A 20,942-nucleotide genomic window follows, 5' to 3' on the forward strand; every position below is an offset into this window, starting at 1 on the left:
CATCTTCATGATCATTTTCATCCATCATCAACAAACTTAATATTAATATAAGTTGGGTGCTAGAGTGCATAAGAAAGCATCGAAATAAAGCTTGCCTATTTAAAAAAAAATAGCAGGAGAGGATCCCTCAAACACCTTTACTGGGGGTTCTGTCTAAGCCCTGAATGTTCCTAGCTCTGCCCCTGCATGCAGGAACTCTCTGCGAGCCTGCTGGGTGTGACCCCTGGCCTTTTGTCATTTTACAAAAGCCCCCCGGGAGAAGCATATAGAGTATCTCTGGTGTAGACCATCTACTTAACTGGAAATTGATTTCTTGATGATTCATTAAAAAAAGGCTTTTATGTCAAACGCAGAGACCGGAAGTCCTGTCTCAACGTCTTCTTCCTGACTTGACGGTAGTGCGCATCTCACCGACCGAGAATACCGATTTTGTGAACATTTCGGCCTTTTCCCCGCTGCACCGTGAGCTGTGTTTTCCTGCGAGCTGCTCCGGAGGGGAGCGGGCAACTGTGGCGTCGCGGGGCTCCGGTGAAACCTCCTACCGGACAGTATTATGACAAACGGAGAGGACAGTCATCCAGAAGGAGCCGTGTTTGTTTCGTTTGGCGAAATGAGGCAGGGGGTGGAAAGCCACGGAGACGCTGGGCTCCAGCCAAACATCACCGCATTTTAGCACTTCTTCGATGCCCGGGATTTGCATCACATTGCATTCGCTGCATCGGTGATCGGCCCTGTTTTTTGCACGGTGCATGGTGGAAAATGCAGCTGCTTTGAGGACACCCCCCGTCCAGATATCCGTTGCTGCCATGATGGGCAGAGGTCTGTCGACCGCGGCTCGGCCGGTTGGAGAGGAGGCAGATTGATTTGGGACGGTGGGTCGCATCTGCGGATGTTCTTGTGTGTGTGGAGCCTGTAAATATCATCCGCGCAAACACACCGTGATTGCTACTCAGGGAAAGAGGAGAGAGAAAACATGTCTTCTCGGTCTGCATTACCGTCTGGGAACGACAGGAGTACTGGAGACCATGTAAGTGCAATTACAGCCTATAGCCTCTATTTGTGTGCATGCAAAGGATCCATCGTGCATCCCTGAAACACAGCTCACATATGTGCCCCCTGGCTTTACGGGCTTTGTTCACGGTGCACACGGAGGTCACAGATGGTGAAATGCTCCTCATTAGGTGGAAGGACTGTGGGGCTGGTGTTGGATGGAGATTTGAGCAGAGTGGGTTCTGTGGAAATGGGCTAACCTTGAGTGTCTGCGCAGGGAAAGAGCTGATGGCAGCCAAACAGCCCGGAATGAGTCCATCCGCATACGATAACACTCAGCGGATATGCGCAGAAAGCCTGAAAACCAGCCGTCACCTCTTATTATAAGGCTGTGGAGAGATAGTGATGTCACATTATACTCCTTGCTGCTGCTGCCTCTGCGTGCGTGTGTGTGCGCGCGCGTGTATTCCACAGAAATCGGATGGGTGGGACGAGAGCACAGAAGGCCAAAATACAGGGAATATCTGGGTTGTTGGTATGATGTGAGGGGATTACTGCGTAAAATGATGTGCAGTCCGTTGCTGCGCAGCGTCCAAAGCGCCCAGCCCAGAGCCGGTGGGTGTCACACACACACACACACACACACGCACACACACACACACACACACACACACACACACACACAGCGCCATACATTCAGCAGCCAGCAGCGCGCGCGCACACACGTACACACACAGGCAGTGGGGGTTTATTCATGGCAGGCACACAGAATAACAGGCTCTGCACATGGATGTATATACACGCCTTATTAACCCCACTCTGAGAAATACAGCTGCCAAAAGGGGTCATCCTGAAGGGCTGAGGTTTTACCCAGAATCATTTGCCTCAGAAGAACCCTTTGTTGAAGAAAATGTCCTTTGTATGACAATGCAATCCATTACAAACTAAAACCATCAGTTAAGAGAAGAGTTTAAGAGAGATCTATGGGTAATTTAGTCACTTACTATTTTAAGACCCCTAGGTAGGTTCTACACGGAACCCTTGGAAAATGACAGGGTTCTCAAGAAATTCCCCGGGGTAGGATCTAGATAAAACTCTTAGAATATAAAAGGGTTCTCAATAGAATCCCATAGATGGGTTCTAGATGAAACTCTTGCACTATAAATAGGTTCTTGGTAGAATCCTATAGGTGGGTTCTAGAAGAAACCGTTGCATAATAAATGGGATCTTGGTGGAATCCCTTTGGATGGGTTCTAGATTAAACCCTTGTACTATAAATATGTTCAAGGCAGAATCCCCTGGATGAGTTCTTAATAAAACCATTGTAATGCGAAAGGGTTCTCAGTTGAACCTTTTGGCTGGGTTCTTGTTAGCACCCTTAGAAGGTGGAAAAATTACTGGATACAACCTCCAGAGAGGTTTCTGGGTGGAACCATTACACCATTGAAGGGTTCTCTGTCGAACATCTCATAGGGGGTTCTGATCGAAACCTTTCACAGATGGTTTTAGATATTAAACTTTTATGTTGGGTTCTAGGTCAATCTCTCCAAATGGTTTCCAGTTTAAACTTTAAGAGTAGTGTTCTACAAGGAACTTAAAAGGGTTCTCCTACTGGAACAAGCCTAAGAACCACACATGGTTCTAACTAGCACCTTCATTTCTAAGAGTGCACTTTGATATTAAAATCAAAATGGAGACATGAGTGGCGTTGCATTATGACATTTCTCTGCCCTAAACACTTCTGGCAACACTCCCCCCATCTGTTTGTTTGTTAGTAGAGCTTTGAGCACAGAGGAATGGTTAAGCCAATGTGTGTGTGTGTGTGTGTGTGTGTGTGTGTGTGAGAGAGAGAGAAAGAGAGAGAGAGTCTGTAACTGGATGTGCATTAATGTGTGAGTTTACGCGGTGCATGATTTATTATGAATGCAGAAGCGTTCCTTTCATTAAAGCATCTCTAGTTCTCCTGCCATCATTCTACAATGAAGCCATGATGACAGATGAGTGAACTGACCTGGTGAAATGTTGTGTTGCAGTGTTGGCTCAGGTGAGGCCTGGCCTGATGTGAGCTTAACAGTTGGTGGATGAATGTTCTCTGTTGGCTGTGTGCCTCCTGTGCTGTTGGTTGGGACCTGCTGGGGACTAGACTGTAGAGTGAGGGTCCACTCTAGCTCTAGGTGGGGCCTGAGAACAGGAATGGAAGCATGGGAACGAGGGAGTGTCTGAAGGTGGAGCTTAAGGCTGCATGGTTGTGTTTGTGTGTTTGTGTGTGTGTAAGATGACATGCTGGGGGGATGGAAGTGTGATGCCTGAGGGCCTGGGACTGGCCAGGGACCACTGTGCCAGCATCTGCTCCCCTTTTACTATTTCCCCCTGTATTCCTCTCTCCACCTTTTCATTGCTTGTCTTATTTTCCATGTGACATCCTGATGTCTCTGTCTCCTCATTTGCCTTTTGTTTGCTTTCTTTGCTCCATTATGTATCAGAAATGCACAATAACATTCGCGCATCATCGGTATCGGCAGATATTAGCTTGACATTAAATATCAAAATCGGCCTATGCTGATTTCTGCTGATATCACAAACATATTGGCAAAGTTAGCATGTACAAAACATCAACCCTAAGTTTTATAGTCCACAAAACACTGCAGGAGGTTTACTGGGAAACGATGTTGCACTTATCACCCAAACCATTGCAGGAAATGGTGACCAGGATTCAAACGTTAAAGAACTGCATCATAAAACAACAAAATGTCTCCATACTGCTCATCGGAAGTAATCTTGAAGCCACGACGTGCCAAGTTGTTTTAAGAAATGTCACTTGCATCATGTTTTAGCCTGGTCTTAGCCTGGTCTTAGCCTAGTGTGGGAGCCGTGGTCACATATACACGCTCGCACAAGACCAACGAAAGCTTGTGGTATCTCCACGCCAGTGTTTACATGCTACTTGGAAGCCTCCCCCACACACAGTAGTTTTAAATCCGAGGAAGGAAATTGTTGTTTATGGCTAACTCCACGCGTCTCTCTCTGTGAGAGGGGAGGCTTCTGGGTAACATGTAAACACTGGTCTGCAGATACTGCGAGCTCTTGCTGGTGTCACGCAACCGTGCATATGTGAACGCAGCTTCCACGCTAGGAGCTACACCCTACAACATGGCTTAAAACAGGACGTCAGTGACATTTTTCAAAACAACATGGTACGTCGGGGCTTCAGGACACTTACTGTACTTTGGACAAGCAGTATAGAGACATTTTGTGGTTTTATAATGTATTTTTTCAACATTTGAATTCTGGTCACAATTTACTTAAACTGTTTGGGAGACGAGTGCAACGCCTTTTCCTCATGAACCTCCAGCAGTGTTTTGTGGAGTATAAAACTTGACTTTCCATCAGCATGAAGGTGAGGAGATAATGACTGAATTTTCATTTTTGGGCAAACTAATCCTTTAAATGGCCCAGTTGAGCTATAACCGTAGGTCCACTTAAAAATGCATGTAAAGGTACTGACTATCTCTGTGTTTCTCACATGACAAGAAGCTGCTTCATACTGTAATGCATCCAGCTCTGTTTGTGTAAATGGACATTATTGTCCCCCTTTTGTTATCTGCTGTGCTTGCTGGCTCAGAATGATCTGTGACTTGGGACTAGATGCTCTGAACAATTACTGTCCAGAATCAAGGTGGTACCATGCAGCCTCAGCCACAGCACAGCTAACTGTTTACAGGGCTGTGAATGCTTCAGGGCTACCTCCCACTGCACTCAGTATTACCTTTATACTCTGTCACATTGCATGAAGAAATCTTTTAGCAGTCAAGTATTAGATCTCTAGAGAAGCGGATGCTGAACCCAAAATGGAAACAAGATGTTCAAGAGTTCATGTGCTGGACAACAGCTGGTAACCCAGAAATGAGTTCAGCTCAGCATCACTGGCTTTGTGTTTATGAAACACCTGGTGGAATGATTGTCATGATGTGGCAGAGACATGTTACTTTTCCATCCTGTCAATACATTATATGTATACTGTATATAAAGCATGTTTACCTGTTCAGTTACTCTGAGTGATAAACACTCTTCTGTGAAACTAACAGCTGCTCAGTGTTTTTTTCAAACAGATTCCAGCTGATAGTGAGTATGAGCGATGACACAGTCTGACAGGTTTCCTGGACCTTCAGACAGTTTAGTTGATGGCTAAGTAGAGTTCAGAACCAGCTTGCAGAGACGGAAGCGACTAACGAGATCATCTAGCTTGTGGAGAGCATCCGTGGTCCATGGGTACACCGTACAGGCAGTCCTGCTTTATGTGATCTTGGTGCTGGCACAGTGATTGACTCTCCTCTCTCCTCTCTTTAACACCCCTCTGCTACTCCTGGTTTTCTTTTCTTGCAGCATGTGTCGCTGGGGGCCAGTCGCTCAGACAAGACTACCAGCCAGTCCAGCCGCTCACTGGGCGCCCGGTGCAGGAACTCCATCGCCTCCTGCTCTGACGAGCAGCCGCACATAGGCAACTACCGTCTGCTCAAGACCATCGGCAAGGGAAACTTTGCCAAGGTCAAGCTGGCCCGCCACATCCTGACGGGCAAGGAGGTGAGACACGGGGCAGCAGAGGTCTATGGTGGGAGGAGGGGAGGAGGAGATGGATGGGTTGATGGTGCTTGTAGGGTGAGGAATGGCAAATGTCAGTTGTTTTCATTAAGATCCGTTATTGAGTTTGCAATCTCATAGTTTTCAACAAATTTGTAAAGAAATGAATCTCATAGCAGTAAATGTAACTTCGAAATTGAATCTCCTCTAATGTAAAACCCTGTTTACACAGACATGGCGCTATAGGACTGCTAGAAAGTCCCTGCTTTATGCTTCCTTAGCATTTTTACACAGAACCAAACGATGGCAGAATCATGTCGCTCCAGTGTGTGATTGTACAATGCAGTGCAGCTTTGCAAAATCAAAAGAGGTGTGATGGCTGTGATGCATAACACAAAACATAAAACATTAATGTGACATAAAACATAAGCATTGACAGCTCTTTTGAAACAACAACAATTGCATTAACGTGTCAATGACAGTCAGTTAACAGTCCTGGTGGTTGATCTCGTCCTCTGCTGGGAGCGGATGGAGCTCCTGAATCTCATTGCTTTTCCAGTTTGCAGACATTTACAGTCACTGTTTTTCGAGTTAGCTGTTAACCGCTACTTTTTTTTCCCCCCAGCGGGTCACATGCATAAATGTCATCGAACATGGTCACGACTTTCCGGTTTTATGTCACAAACCTCATTTTGGTGCTGTTACTACCTCTGGTCCTGGCTCAGACGATACCGCTCTACCCCCCCTTTCCACGATCGTTTGTCGTATACAGAACAGCGAGGCAGCATAACAGCACATATTTCCACCCCAAACAGGCAGCCTGCAAGAGGTTTAAGGTTTTCTGATCAAATAAAGTTGCTCTTAGATTTATTCATATTCTTTAAAAACAACCTGACAGCTTGAAGAAACACTAAATACAGAATGAAGGCATGAATGGCTACCACTTTATAACAAGGTGCATTTTAAGCCTTTGAAACCTGGGAGCAATTGGCTTGATTTCTTTACAAAAAACATGTGAAGAAGGCAGCAAGCAGCTTAACAGGAAATTACCCAGAAATTAGCAAGAAATTAATTTAATAACAACTAATATTACAATAATATTACAAATAATTTAATTACAAATAATATTATAACAAATCAAACCACCAATCAAACAACCAACAAACCAAAGTAATAATAATTTTAAATATATAAATATGATAATAAGAAATATGGATCCCTGGAAATTTTCCCAGGCTTTTTAAAAAAATAATTTCTAAATCTACTAATTTCTTGCAATTTTTCAATTTCATGACATTTCTTGCCAAGTTGTTCATTGCCTTTTTCCCCATGTTTTTGTAAGAAATCTCATCAATTTGCTCAGGACTCAAAGATTTCAAAGCTTGTTAAAGGTGACTGAATGCACAGGAAATGTGTTTTAATGTTTAATAAGTCATTTAATAAAACTTTATAGATGAGTTATAAGGAATTTAATAACTACTTATGGGATGCTAGGTTATTAAAAAACAGCCTTTGAGTGATGGGACTGTGTGTCTCTTCCTGATGGATTCCCCAAATGTGTAACTGCATTAGTATTGAACAGGAAATATGAACACCGGGAATAGAGGTCTTTTGTAACTTGGAAACCCAAAATGTGTTATTATAAATGACTTAAGACTGATTTGTAAAGTTGTGATAAATGATATGTTAGTCCGAAAGCCAAACGTTACAATGTACGAACACTCTATAAAAGATGTCTTGATTATAAGGTGGGGTGATATTTCAAATACACTCGAGATATCGCGGCTTGTACCATGTGCGATGTATAAAATTACTATATTGCAAACATCAAGTAGAAATTTACACAGCGTTTTTATAAGCCACTCTCTCCTAGAGCTCATTGCTTCTCACAGACACACTCACACACACACAAAGCATAGCTTTTGCAGAGCTCCACACCACGACTATTTAGTCACATTTTGCAACCGTGGAGCACTACTGTGATTTAAAAAGACCATTAATATTTGAACTGGAGAGCTGTCACTTTCTCATCCTCAGTTAAAGGTGCCGCATTATCTGTTTAACTGTCTGCTAACATCCAGCTGTTGACTGGAAGCTTGAATTCCACAACAACATCAACACTTCTTGCCTGAGACGAGCCAGGTCCATCAAAATAAAAGCACCATGGGGCCCGCTTTAATTTATTTAATTAAACAATGCTTCTCAAAATTTTATCATAAAAGTACTCTATTTAACTTCCTTATAACTGTATTTTATTGAATCTTATTATAGTAGTGTATAGTAGTAGTGTATTTAACTTCATTATATGAGTCTTGTAACTGCAGTTTGTTCAATAATTTTGTAGTTAACATTATTGTAGAGGACATTGAAAATATTGAGATAGATATTGTGTGTCGTGATATATAAGCAAAGGCACATTCTAATAGTCTGAACTTGTTCTCATAATATATTCCTTTTCCAGGTTGCAATAAAAATCATCGACAAAACTCAGTTGAACCCAACCAGCCTACAAAAGGTGAGTTTTTCCTCTTTATACTGATGGATTGGTTATTGAGGAATATGTGCATCACGTCTTTAGGTGAAGACTGAAACTGATGCTACACTGAATAATACTGTCTGCCTGTAGAGGCAGCATCCAGGCGTCAGAAATGTGGATGGTTTGGTCACATTGATGTAATTCAACAAAATCCCGACACGCCGTTGGGGACTTCGAGAGGCTCAGGTTTATCCTGAGCTGTTTCCTCCTCAGAGGGGTCAGGACTGAGAGAGCAGCTGATAGAGAGAGGGCTTGTGGGACGTGATGCTGTTTGGCAGGTGCTAGGGACTGGATGGGAGCAAGAGGAGACCTCTGCTCCAGAGACCATCTCTCGTCTCTCTGGGCTAATCACTGCCCTGAGAGGGGGTGACTCATCTCAGAAAGCGCGGTCACCCAACCCATCCTTTTTTGTGTTTGTGTTCTTAATTTGTCTTCCCCAAACACACGTTGTTGTGTACAATGAAGAAAAGCACGATGCTTGTGTAGCTGTTTTTGGGTAACTGATGCTCGGTGGCCGTTTGGTTGTGAGATATGTCTTTAGAGGTGAAGCACAGGTGTTTGTCACATGGAGGGCTTCGATGGGCTCGCCTCTGTTTTCCTCCTGGTCAGCATTTTGAGTGTTGAGCCTGGATGGTGGACACTCAGTGTTTGTTGTGCATGAAGGTCAGAGGCAGAGCAGTGGACACTTTGGTTTCCCCAGCTAGCAAGGACAACCTTGACACACATTGATTCAGACTCAGCAGCTGGAGTGGTAGACATGTGGAGCAGAGCACCTGGACAGGTTGTCTGGCTTAGCCTGGTCGAGTTGTTTATGCGGGTTAGTCTAGGACCTCTCATTTCATTTTCCATTTCTAAGTGATGTTATAAACAGGCGTAGACCAAAATGCCTCAGGATGCAGTTAGACAGACCATCATGCTCTCATCCCAAGTCATCACACGTTGCTACTCTGTCAGTGGCCTTCTGCGTCTACATGTTACGTTCTAGGTATCCTCCTGCGTCTGCTGTTCACGTTCCAAGATGCTGTTAACCTTGCAAGGATGTTAATAAAAGCACACGATGGGATTATGCTATACAAGCTTGTGGTTATGTTTAGGCAACAAAAGCACCCTTCCCACCAGCCCAATAAGCTCCCTTTGTGCTTCTTATATTACGTAATTACCAGCAGCGTTTCAACCTGATGCCATCCAGCAGGGTATCATGCAGATGCGACTTGTTCCATCTGACCGTGTTCTCAGCTGACGCAGTGTATCATACAGCCGCTAAAGGTGCCTTTTAGCGTGGAAAAATTACGCCATAATCACTGTAAAACCGGTGGTATTTGATGACTTCAGAATGAGAATGGACTGGATAGACCAACAACCTATCAGAGCAACCAGATATGTAATGTAGTGCTGAGTGATAGACTACAGCATGCAGAGATGAGCTATGATGGTGTCATTTTTGTCATCAGAATTGGAAAATAGAACTTGAAAATAAATTTACACATCCACTGCAGCCATCTTGTTTTTGAAAATGCCTCAGTGGCATTCCTCTTCAGTAAGCTAGGGTTACAGTGTCCTTGGCGCAAGCCAAAATTGATGTCATCATGTCTTTGCATTAAGCCTGAGGCTCTGCAAGTTGTCAGTAGGTTCACAGAATTACAGTATACCATCTGATATGTAGAAATCCTAAAAGTGTTTTTCAATACTGTCTTAAATAAAGATGCTTCTCTTTCTATTAAGCTCATTGTATGTAGTGCACAGCATGCACCAGCAGAGCTCAGTCTTTACTGGTGGAACAGGCAGCTGAGCTGAAAGACACAGTGACACCTAGTGGTGGAGGGAGAAGTTACAGGACTGTAAACAGCCGGCAGTCAGAAGGCAGAGAGAGAGCGTGCAGAACAACAGCATGTTTTTACATCTAACTTGGTAAATCAAGGATTTATTTTGACCTAACAGGAACTGGTGATTGTTGGAACAGTAAACTTACTTACTAGATTACTAACGAGTTTTATTTTGTTTCTGTTGCATTTGAATGTGTTTTATGATGAAGTAATGAGGCAATTAAGCCTTGTCAGTCTTCTGTGAGCAAGAGAAAGCTGAATTCAAAAGGTGTACAGTTGTTTTCTCTGTTTAATAAGGAAAAGCACACTCACAGTCAGGAAAGGTTAGTACACATACACTGTCATATACTGTATACCTTGGTGAAATTTCAGGAAGGTATGAAGGAATGAATTATTACATGCTGCCCATACCTGACCTCAACAACGCTCCTCTTGACTGTGACCTCTGCGCGAGGCTACACAAGTCAAAAATGATGTCACCATGCATTGTGCGTGAGGCTCAGCAAGTTGTCAGTCACCATATCCCACCTGCCTCATATTAGCTGAGCAGTTGTGATTGGCCCACAGTGTGCCAGGTTGGTTGGAAATCTTTGAACAGGAGGGGGATCAGATGCATCTGTCAGAGCAAATAAAACATGAGCTTGCAGATTAGTGTGGTTCCCAGGCTACTGGACGGGTAAATATCCAGACACAACATGGCTGACACAGAGGCCAGTCGATCATGAGCTGATCACATGCTCAGATATCTATCTTATCTCCCAAACACATCAGTCTACATCACACACTGTCAGGTAAAGAAGCGTCTCACAGTGAAGGAATATGTGTGAGTAAAACTACATAGACAGTTTAATCTAACCACATCTGCCCTTAATGCTGCTCATATGCACATATGGGCCAAAGTGTCTCCCTGACTTAGCCATGCGTCTCTCTCTCTCTCTCTCTCTCTCTCTCTCTCTCTCTCTCTCTCTCTCTCTCTCTCTCTCTCTCTCTCGCGCGCTTTGTACCTCCCTCGGCCTGCATGAGCTCTCCTGCCTGTGGGCAAGAAGGGAACAGACCGGAAGGATCACATCAGGGATAAAATAATTTTTCTTTATGTATGTTGTATCTTTGTGATTTAGTTTCACTGGTAGATTTGTGTACAGTAGGTCTTGCGATAGTCATTAAAAAAAAAAAACAGTTTCTCCATCATGTGGGATTAAATTAGCAGGGCCCCTGGGTTTCTGGGCTGCCTGAGAAAATATTGCTGAGGGACACTCTGAGATCGGTCATATACTGTATCCCACTGAACATGACGTACTCCCCTACAATTTTTACTATCATCTCTTTGATCACAGGTTTCCTGTTATCCTGATACTTTGACTCATCTTATTTCTGCTGCTTATATTAGAGCCAGACCGTTATATCGGTCAGCCAATTTTATTGGCAGATATTTGCCTCTCACAGACATATCAGCATTTGCGTATATGTTGTCCGATATTAACCAATATGAAAAGGGATTCATTTTATAGAACACAATTCATGAAAAGATGCTTGCAGTAATTTATATTTATTATATTACCAAAAACGTTTACTCTTTCAGAGCCCTCATTTAATTTTGATTGAGATAGATAGATAGATAGATAGATAGATAGATAGATAGATGGACATAGATTCACAAAAACAGTGGCGTTGTTATTTCAAAATTAAGAATAGACCTAATAAAAAAACCTTTTGTTCTGTTCATACATTAAAGCCCTCAAAATAATATGTTATTGTTGATCAAAATAACAGTTTTAACAATTTTTGCAACTCTAGTCAACTCTAGTTAATGATAACAAATGAAAAGTATTCTGTTTATACAATTAATACAAATTACTGGCAACCACTAATATTTAACATCTCAATTCATAATTATTTTTGAAAGTAAAAAAACAACCCAGTTTTGAAGTGTAAAGTGTGAAGATACCAGCATGCATTAAAAAATAATGTAAAAACAGATCCCTGGACAGAGATCACAGATGAGCTAGCACAGATGCAGGCTAAGCCCCCAGTGTCCTCAAATTATAGAAAGGGCCCTGTGCATGTACAAAGATAATAGAATATCGGCTGATATATCAATATCAGGATTTTTTTAGTCACTAATATTGGTATAGACTGAATCACTGTGACAAACAACAAAAATCACTTTCAGGTTGACAACTGGCTTCTGCTTTGAATTGCAGAGATTCGTTAATTCTGCAAACTTGTTTATTTCTGTTGTCATTTTCAGTGGTTGTGATTCGGCCTATTTTGGCATCGGCTCTAAAAATCCAGTATGGTTCGGGCTCTAGCTTATGTCATAACAGAAAATGAACCGTCTATACCTGACTGGAACATTGGATGCTTTGCAGCTTTGGAGCTGTGATTTCAGCCTCTGTGTTATCAGCCTCTTATTCCTGCCTGGTGCTTTTGGTGGACAGGATGGGCTGCTGTGAGAGACAGTGGTACAACATTTAGGACAGGACAGAGGAGAGAGGAGGAGGATTGGCCACTGCTTGTAGAGGATACTCTACAATTGGCCAGTGATGAGAGCGGGCTTCTTTACGTACCCGTGGGCTAGAGAAAATCTTTAGTACTGAGGACATGAAAGAGCCCATATTAGCATAATCTGGACCGTAATGTATGTAGAGGGGAGAGAAGGGAGGGGGATGTATTGTATAGAGGTGGGTAAAAGTGGGGGAGGAAGAAAATAAGATGGAAGTAAAATTACAGATGAGAAAATTCAAGCTCAACAGCCATTCAGAGGAAACAGCAGATTACAGGAGGGTTTTATTTTGGCCTCTCTGGGGTTAAAGGACACAAAATATGTGTCAGCCAGAATTTTGGTGAAGTCACTCTTTGATAGTAAATTTGCTCTGATAAGATGGACCTTGCATTTGAATATTATTTTTTTTCATCTGTTCTGTTCTATTTTTAATGAAAGCAGGAACCTTACAGCCACAGCACACATGTCTCCATCCCACTCAGACTGATAGCAGGATTGTTATTTATTTTTGGTCATTAACGGTCATTAACATGTTGCCGGGGGATTGTGTATTGTTTTGACGTATCTGACCGCTCAGTCCTGCACTGACGAGCAGGGGATTAATAGGACGCCTGGATGATGAGACGCCTCAGCACTACGTATCCCAAGATTCCCTCTAGCACAGCTGGAGAAGCTGGGAAAGAGCCCGATCTTAATACCTGGGTCGCTATGGCAACAGTGACGTTGGGCACCGCCAGAGGAGAACACTGCTAGAGGAACTGAATGAAGGAGGAGGGAAAGGAGGGAGGAATGTTGGAAAACAGGAGAGGGAGAGGATTGAGAAAAGAGGATAGAAAAGCTTATCGCACCATCTTTTTTTTCCAGTCGGAGTTGAGGATGTGGAGGAGAGGCACTGGTTTTCAGCGATGTTTTGTTGTTGTTTTGTGTTGTGTTATATACATGAAACAAGGGGAGCTGGCTCAAATTTAATCCCCTGTTCTGCTCTGACAAAGTATACAAATCTATCCCCCAGAGCAGAAGTATCGCATGCAGACCAAGAGAAGTTGCTCAGTTTTTGGCTGCAGATTCATCACGTTTGTGTTTGGAGCATTTGTTGTTGTTTTAATGGATAGGAGGTTTCTTTGGGTCTTGTCTCCCTTGCAAATTCTCATTTGGATGGACATCAGAGACAGAAGTGATGGTGTTATTTTTAGGACAACAGTATACATTTGTCTGCCTGTGCTGGTGCAGCCTCCATCACTTAGCCTGATTTCAGATCCAAAATTAATTGCACATTTGCACATGATATACAACCAAAGCAGGGGGCCCTTTCATTTAATCTTTGAAGTGCTGTATTAAAACAACACTCCACCACTTTGGCATTGTATTCAAATAATACTATCAGACACTGAGTGTGATCAGTGAATATGTTTGCTTTGCACGTATCCAAAAACCTGTAGCTATCCAAGTCTGTAATGATCTCTAAAAGCAGGTGTGTTCCTCCCTACAACCAGAAATGGGGGCGTGTCTTTTCTGCATGCATCTTTTGCAACCTGTTGGTGAGTTGGTTTGTGTACAACATATCCATGACAACACACACAGCCGACCGTAAACAAACAAGAGGTTGTGTGTTGCAAACTGCATTGAAAAACCCAATTGTGACGCATAGTCACGCACAGAGCCCAAATATTGCTCCTAAAACCTGAATAATACTGGCATACCCCACATGTTATAATCAGCAACCTGATTCTTACTATTTATTCAGAATATTCTGTTTATATGACCCACATCAAAAACAGAATATTGTAATATTCTGAATAATAGGGGAATATTGCTGTGCATGTAAACACAGCCAATGAGATCACAAAAAGACCAAAATCAATGCAGAAAACCAAAGACATCACCTTCTTTATTCCATACATTCTTCTTTCTGGTCAGAACCTGGCAGCTGCACTATATGCAACTCAAGCACTAACAGCGCACTCAGATGCTCCGGTGTGTTATTCTGTTAGCAGCTAATCTCACCTGCAGCCTCTGGACTAAGCAGAGAAGACAGTTGGCCTACAGAGGGCTGGAAAGCTCCATATCTCCACATCTAGTTTTCAGCCCCAACTGACACTGACGTTCGTGTATGCAGTAGTACTCTGCAACACCTGATCGGACTTTGATTTGTAAAATCCATAGATGTATTAAAAAAAAAGTCTGGATACAGCCATGGAGGCGGGGCCCTGTTCATTCCTATAAGAGCTGCTCATTTGCGCGTGAAGCCAAAAAAGCTCTTTTTCCGGGTGTAGAATACCCACATCCTCAGGCCCATGAGGCACAAGAGACTTACAGAAGCCGAGCACGGCCGTGTGTGCCCATGAGGGTAACTTCCGCAGGCAGAGTGACTCACTTCTTATTTAGCATTTTACTAGCTTGAATGGCGGTCTAAAAAATGTAATCTTGCAGCTCTTTTAGATTTTCCAAATGTTATCAAATTGGATGGCTATAATCTAAGTGAAATGAGTTGTTTCGTGGGGGTTTTGATGCTTAAAAAAATTATCCGCTGAAGTCAATGGGGAAAAGTGTTTTTGGGCCTGTGAGCATCACATGACAGACCAGCATGGTGTAATTCCAGTTTTTGCCACTATGTAAAACTTAAATCAGAGCATGGTGCACTTCCTGAGGGTTTGGTAAAATCAGTGGAGTTTCCTTTTTTTATGTGCATACTGTAACTATGGTTACAGTATGTTTATTTCTCATGTTAATTGTTGAGCTCCAAAAATGACTCAGGACATGTGGTGACTGCTGTAGTGACCCAATAAGTTCAAACCTGCTCTAAGAAGAGGTTTGGGGGTGTAGTAGTAGTACAATGAATCATAGAGTGCACTTACATAAACATAAATAATCTGTTTATGAGGCTTATCAGGGTTATGATCATATTTGGGATGTACAGAGGAACTGTGTCATTCATATTCTGTGTACGCATCCCAGTTTCTGTCAGAGTACTCCAGCTAGCATATACAGGTTTCTCATATAGGAAATATGGTGTTTACATTCTAGGACACATAAACGTAATGCTCCAAAAGCCCAATCATAAACAGGTTATTTATGTCCATGTAAACGTGCTCATAGAGTCCAGCTCATGGTTTCACAAATGTTAAGTGCTGCATGGATGTTAGATTCTGTAATGCAGTTGAACTTCCTCTGCAGGTGCTTAAAATGCGAAACTTAAAATAAAACATATAACTCTAAAAGCTCTATCTGCTTAATGATAAGAAAGGACTCACAAGATTAGTGGTATTTTACACCATCCACATGAGTTTCACTCATGATCTCACAAACTGGTTTCAGGTAAGTTTAGTGGACAGATTGACATCTGACATTCAGTGGAATTTTGTCTCTGAGGCAGTGAAAAAACTGGAGATGAAGAGATTAAAGTTGTATGTTTACAAGAGGAACATTTTCACTTCAAACAAATCAGAATCATTGCAAATGTTGAGAAAGATCCTGTTCCAGACGTCGAAATAAACGCCTATGAGATTAAAATGAGAAAAGTGGAAAAAAACACAAAGTATGCCGTATCCATTTTAACATGACAGCCTGACCTCTGACCCCAAGGCCCGGACGCATGCTGAGAAAACCCGCCGCAACCAGACATGATCTGGCACTCTTAATCAAAAGGATACTTGCTAAAAGTGTACCAAAAGTGTGCTATTTGTGATGTAACAACAATGTCCTAGGTCAAAAATGTATACTCACCCGGAATTAATCCTAATATACTCATCAGCAGTGTCCTAAAGGTGTGCTGTATTCGATGTAAAAACCATGTATTAATATACTACCATACTACTAAAGACATACTAAAATAAAATTAAGTGTGCTTGACCGTACTATATTGAGACACAACTTAAATATGCATCTTTTACTACCAATTCTGTACTTTACATTAAACATTACATTTTACATTTTTCTTTACTTAATGTATATTTCAATCAAATTAATTGTCATTAGTTCACTGATATAATAAACTTATTTATAATAAGAGTAACCTGTGTTAAAAATACATTTCAGGTACAAATTATTTGAATTCATGAAGTGTGTTAAGTGTACTTAAATCATAATCAAAAATATTTCCATTAGAAACAAAGTGGAATTTAAGTAAGTTTTTTGAAAAGTACAGAAATATTAATAAAAGACTTACTTAAGTATATTTAAGTACAGCTTAATAGTGCCTCAAAATAGTACAGTTAAGTACACTTAAATGTATTTGAGTATGTCTTTAGTAGCATAAATGACAAATGATTACTATATTAAGTATAATGTTAATATATTGAATTTTAATATCATTATATATATATTATATATTATTTTTATATTTTTAAAATATTTATAATATTGTATTTTAATCATGTGCTCACAAAGTACACTATATACTTAAATTAAGTATACTTCAGTATGCTTTTTAAAAAAAAATTTGAACAGATTCAAGGAAACATGTATTATTGTGATATTATCAACACATTAAAATTCTGTTTCTTCTCCTCAGCTCTTTCGGGAGGTACGAATAATGAAAGGCTTAAATCACCCCAATATAGGTAAGGCACATCCATCCATCTCTATGGGCTCTATGTTTGTCAGTGTCTGCATGTGTGTGTGTGTGTGTGTGTGTGTGTGTGTGTGTTTTTTTTGCTTTCTGTGTGTGAGCAGACGGAAGTGTAATGCTTTGAATAAGCTTTAGAATATTCATTGAGCGAACTGTAACAGTTGTCATCTCAGGTCTTATATAGAGGTCAAAAGGTTGGATTTTGTAAAGCTGAAATGCCATATGGATCAAAAACCCCCACAGCATTAGCAGAGCTTCCTTGGTATTAAGACAGGCGGACGGCTGTGCCATCATTCAGAATGTGAGCAGGATTTGTTGATATATATTTGATTCTAATCTGATTTTGTTTTGCGCTACAGTGCAGCTGTTCGAGGTGATTGAGACTGATAAGACCCTTTACCTAATCATGGAGTACGCCAGTGGAGGTGGGTACATTGGCAGGCATGTCCAGGAAATAGTACTGATAATGCAGATTTAATGGAACTGCCTGCATACACAGTTCCAACAGTCAATTCTTATGGGTGTGATCAGCATGTGGATTATTTTACAGTTAAGTTCCTCCATGTGGATGCATGGTGAAGCCCAGTGTCTAAACCATGGCTACATTTGAGGGTTTTTTTCTGCAGTACAGTTTAAAGGAATAGTTCAACATTTTGGGAAATGCATTTATTTGCTTACTCAGAAGAGTTAAAGGAGATTAATATCACTCATGTCTGTATGTAAATAGACTGGAAAACTAGAGCAAAACAGACAAAACGCAAGCTTTGAACAGTGGCAGGCGAGCTGTTTCCAGTCTTCATGCTTGTATTGACAGCATGAGGACATATTTCTTAAAAATGTTGCTTTTTGTCTTTTAAGATTTACAGCTTTATTTACAGCTTTTATTGCTTTACAGTTTGGTCGAGTAATAATCTTGTAGTGATAATAAGGATGATTAATGTTTGCACCAAAATGTGAATCAATTGTGATGTTATCTTTTTTTCTTCTTCTTCTTCTTTAAATTTGCACACACGCTAAACTGTAAAAATCTAGAGTTAAGTAGTCTAGAGTAAAAATGAGTCAAAAGAAGTCAAGAAGCCACAGGTTTATACAAATGGACCCCAACTCAACTAGAAAACAACAAACAATGACAAAAAAAATGAATTTAGTTTAAAAAAAACAACCTTAAACTAACATAATACAGAAAAATGCAACAAAACAGTGTGTAAAGGAATTTTAGCTTTTTGTCCATCAGTGTTCAACGTGTCCAGTTTTCCAGAACAGAAGGTACCTGTGGTTCCTGGATTCAGAGAAGCATACATCTCAATCACCTTATTTCCCTTTGTGTGCTTCACTTTAACAGGCAAGGTGTGAACAACAATGTTGCTAGCTCCTGTATGAGCACGCTCTCTGGTCTTTTCCTTTGTAGTTCAGTATCTCCATGGATAACCCCTTGTGATTTTTTGATGTGCAAAATGGTTGGAACATTTGCTTAGGTAAAATGTGTACACCTGGCCATCCAATGGTCTTTTCTAGGTATGCAGCTCTTACCTTTTATCCATTTCTAAAATGGTGCTTCAGCAAATGTTTGGCGGCAGCGTAACCTCTCCCTGGAGTCATGTGAAGGCAGCTGCGTACCACATCCCTCAGCTGTCCCCTGGTAAACTGCTCAAGATAAGTCAAACAGTCCCCTTGACTGTTGCTTCCACACAGTGCTCAAAGGCCTTTCATGAATGTTTTCAACTGTAGAGGATCTCCTCCAAAATTTGGAATATCCCTGTAAGATGGAAATTGAGAGATTTGCATTTACACAAGCGGTGTTGTTATCTCATTTTATCATTGCAAAAAGTTGTAGAGATCTCGCAATGATCAGTTATTGCCTTGTGAAGGTAGAGGAGTTAAAATGACGTCTTGCTTTGTTTGCCAGTCCAGAGGATCTAAAGTTGACTTATGCAAATTTTGCATGTCCTGTTGAGATTTGGCATCATCCTGCTTACTTTTATGAGCTGTGTGCTTAATGATGTAGTGATCAAAAGCAACTGCTTTTTCCACCAATGCCTGAATATTTGTTGCACATATGCTGCTGTGAAGACTGCTCATACTGAGGCTATGGATTAGTGGTATACTGGTACTGGATTCCAGATACGGATGTTGATTCCCCACTTGATATGAATTTTTCAATACCGTCATACGAGGTCAAGAGCTCTAGCAACACTTGCGGTTTAAACAAAAACTTTATTAGACCGACATGTTTTAGCTTGTGGCCTTGATCAGGATCATCAAGAGAAGCATTGCAAACATACTTTAAATAGGTCTGTTTTACCTTATTTTCTCGTGTAAATAACAAAAAAGATGCATAAATGAGTCAGATTTTGTTCCCTTCAGGCAGAGCCAGGCTACCCAGCTAGCCGTGAACATCCCACAACATTGGTTAACCTACAAGTTGCATTATTGTTTTGAAGACATTTTAAGGATGTTTATCATTTCAAAAAATGTTACTTTAAGGTAAAAATGCTGACTAAGACGTAACGTTATCCTGAAAATGTTTTGGTGATGCTGAGAGGTGACAGCTCATAGAATGATCTTTTGTAAAATGCTCCCACAATGTTACATGAGAGCAAAAGAAGAACATTTTAAAAGCAACATTCACGTTGTGTTATTGAGGCCTTAGATTAAATGATAATGTTATGTAATGTTAACAAAAAAATAAATAATACTTTTTTTTTATGTCTATAGAGAGTGTTACTGTAACTTTAAAAAGAACATTCTGGTAACTAACGGAAAACTTGCCACTGAAAACGCTACTAAAGCATTGCATCGGTTGCATTGCACCATTCTCAGAACATCGTCAGAACCAAAAATAGCTAGCTGGCTAGTTGTTTCCCTCTGATTCCTGACTTTATGCTAAGATAAGGTAAGCGGCTGCAGCGCCACACTATGGACAGTTAGGAGAGCCATCGTCTCATGTAAGTGAATAAGCATATTTCCCAAAATGTCAAACTATTCCTCTCAGTCTGTATGCTGTTTGTTTCCTTTGGCAATGAGACAAATTTCCCCTTGAGGGATATAAAGTTGAAGTTTACACCTTGACAGCACTTGTACCTTATTAATATTAATAACTGAATTGATGGGGTTGACATTGATTGTGCACATCAGCAATATATAATCAAATAAAAGTATGGCTGTAATGCTTTCTGACCGGACTGATATGTCTGTGCTGCCTAAAGGTGAAGTGTTTGACTACCTCGTGTCTCATGGGAGGATGAAGGAGGTTGAAGCCAGAGCCAAATTTCGACAGGTACGAATACGCCGCCTTTTGTTACCCACAATGTGCCAGTCCTAACAGTAACATTTGAGCACTTGAACCAGTCTGTCTCCATGTGTTCACAGATTGTATCTGCTGTCCACTACTGCCACACGAAGAACATTGTCCACAGAGATCTGAAGGTGAGACACTCAGAAGATGTTTTGGGCTGCTGTCAGAGATGGCGGATTAAGGCTAGTCCGAGACGAGGACATTCCTTGCACTGACAGATTATACTGAACAGAAAGTTATAATCGGGCACTAGTCTTAATCTTGGTCTGTGAAAAGGGCCTTTTAGCTTTCTTAATCACTCAGTGGAGCACTGATGAGTGGAGGAGGATGAGGAGGAGGAGGAGGCAGTCAGAGCTGCTCCTCTTCTACTACATCATTACATTCCTAAAAACATGCAGTGACATATACGCTATGAGTCATGTACAGTATCTGTGTTGTTGGACAACACGCAAGCTCCGCCCACCATCTGTCCCCTAGTCACACTCTCTTTTTACTTCATCACAACTCCTCTTCTCATGTCCTTCTGCTTTCTCCTTCCTCTAATTCTCCTGCACCCAACTATATTCTCCGCTGCTCCCCCCTTCACTCCCCCAACGTATTGTTCTATGCCCTGTCCCCCTCCTGCTGTCCATTCTTGCCTCCTCCTCCCC

At 41.4% G+C, this 20,942-nt stretch overlaps 1 protein-coding gene across 3 annotated transcripts in view; it reads left to right on the plus strand.

Annotated features, from left to right (window-relative positions):
* Window positions 1-399: 399 nt before the first annotated feature.
* Window positions 400-20,942, plus strand: part of mark4a (MAP/microtubule affinity-regulating kinase 4a) — a 45,954-nt gene continuing 25,411 nt past the window's right edge. For all 3 annotated transcript variants that reach the window (XM_088088251.1, XM_042499366.2, XM_088088250.1), the window contains exons 1-7: window positions 400-1,027; window positions 5,374-5,571; window positions 8,030-8,083; window positions 16,941-16,989; window positions 17,357-17,422; window positions 20,204-20,274; window positions 20,367-20,423. In XM_088088251.1, coding sequence (XP_087944377.1) covers window positions 974-1,027; window positions 5,374-5,571; window positions 8,030-8,083; window positions 16,941-16,989; window positions 17,357-17,422; window positions 20,204-20,274; window positions 20,367-20,423 — 549 coding nt within the window. In that variant the 5' untranslated portion in view covers window positions 400-973. The remainder of the gene's footprint in view (window positions 1,028-5,373; window positions 5,572-8,029; window positions 8,084-16,940; window positions 16,990-17,356; window positions 17,423-20,203; window positions 20,275-20,366; window positions 20,424-20,942) is intronic.

Source organism: Plectropomus leopardus, chromosome 15 (genome assembly GCF_026936395.1).
Source record: "Plectropomus leopardus strain MGB_pleo_1.0 chromosome 15, ASM2693639v1, whole genome shotgun sequence".
Lineage (NCBI taxonomy): Eukaryota > Metazoa > Chordata > Actinopteri > Perciformes > Serranidae > Plectropomus > Plectropomus leopardus.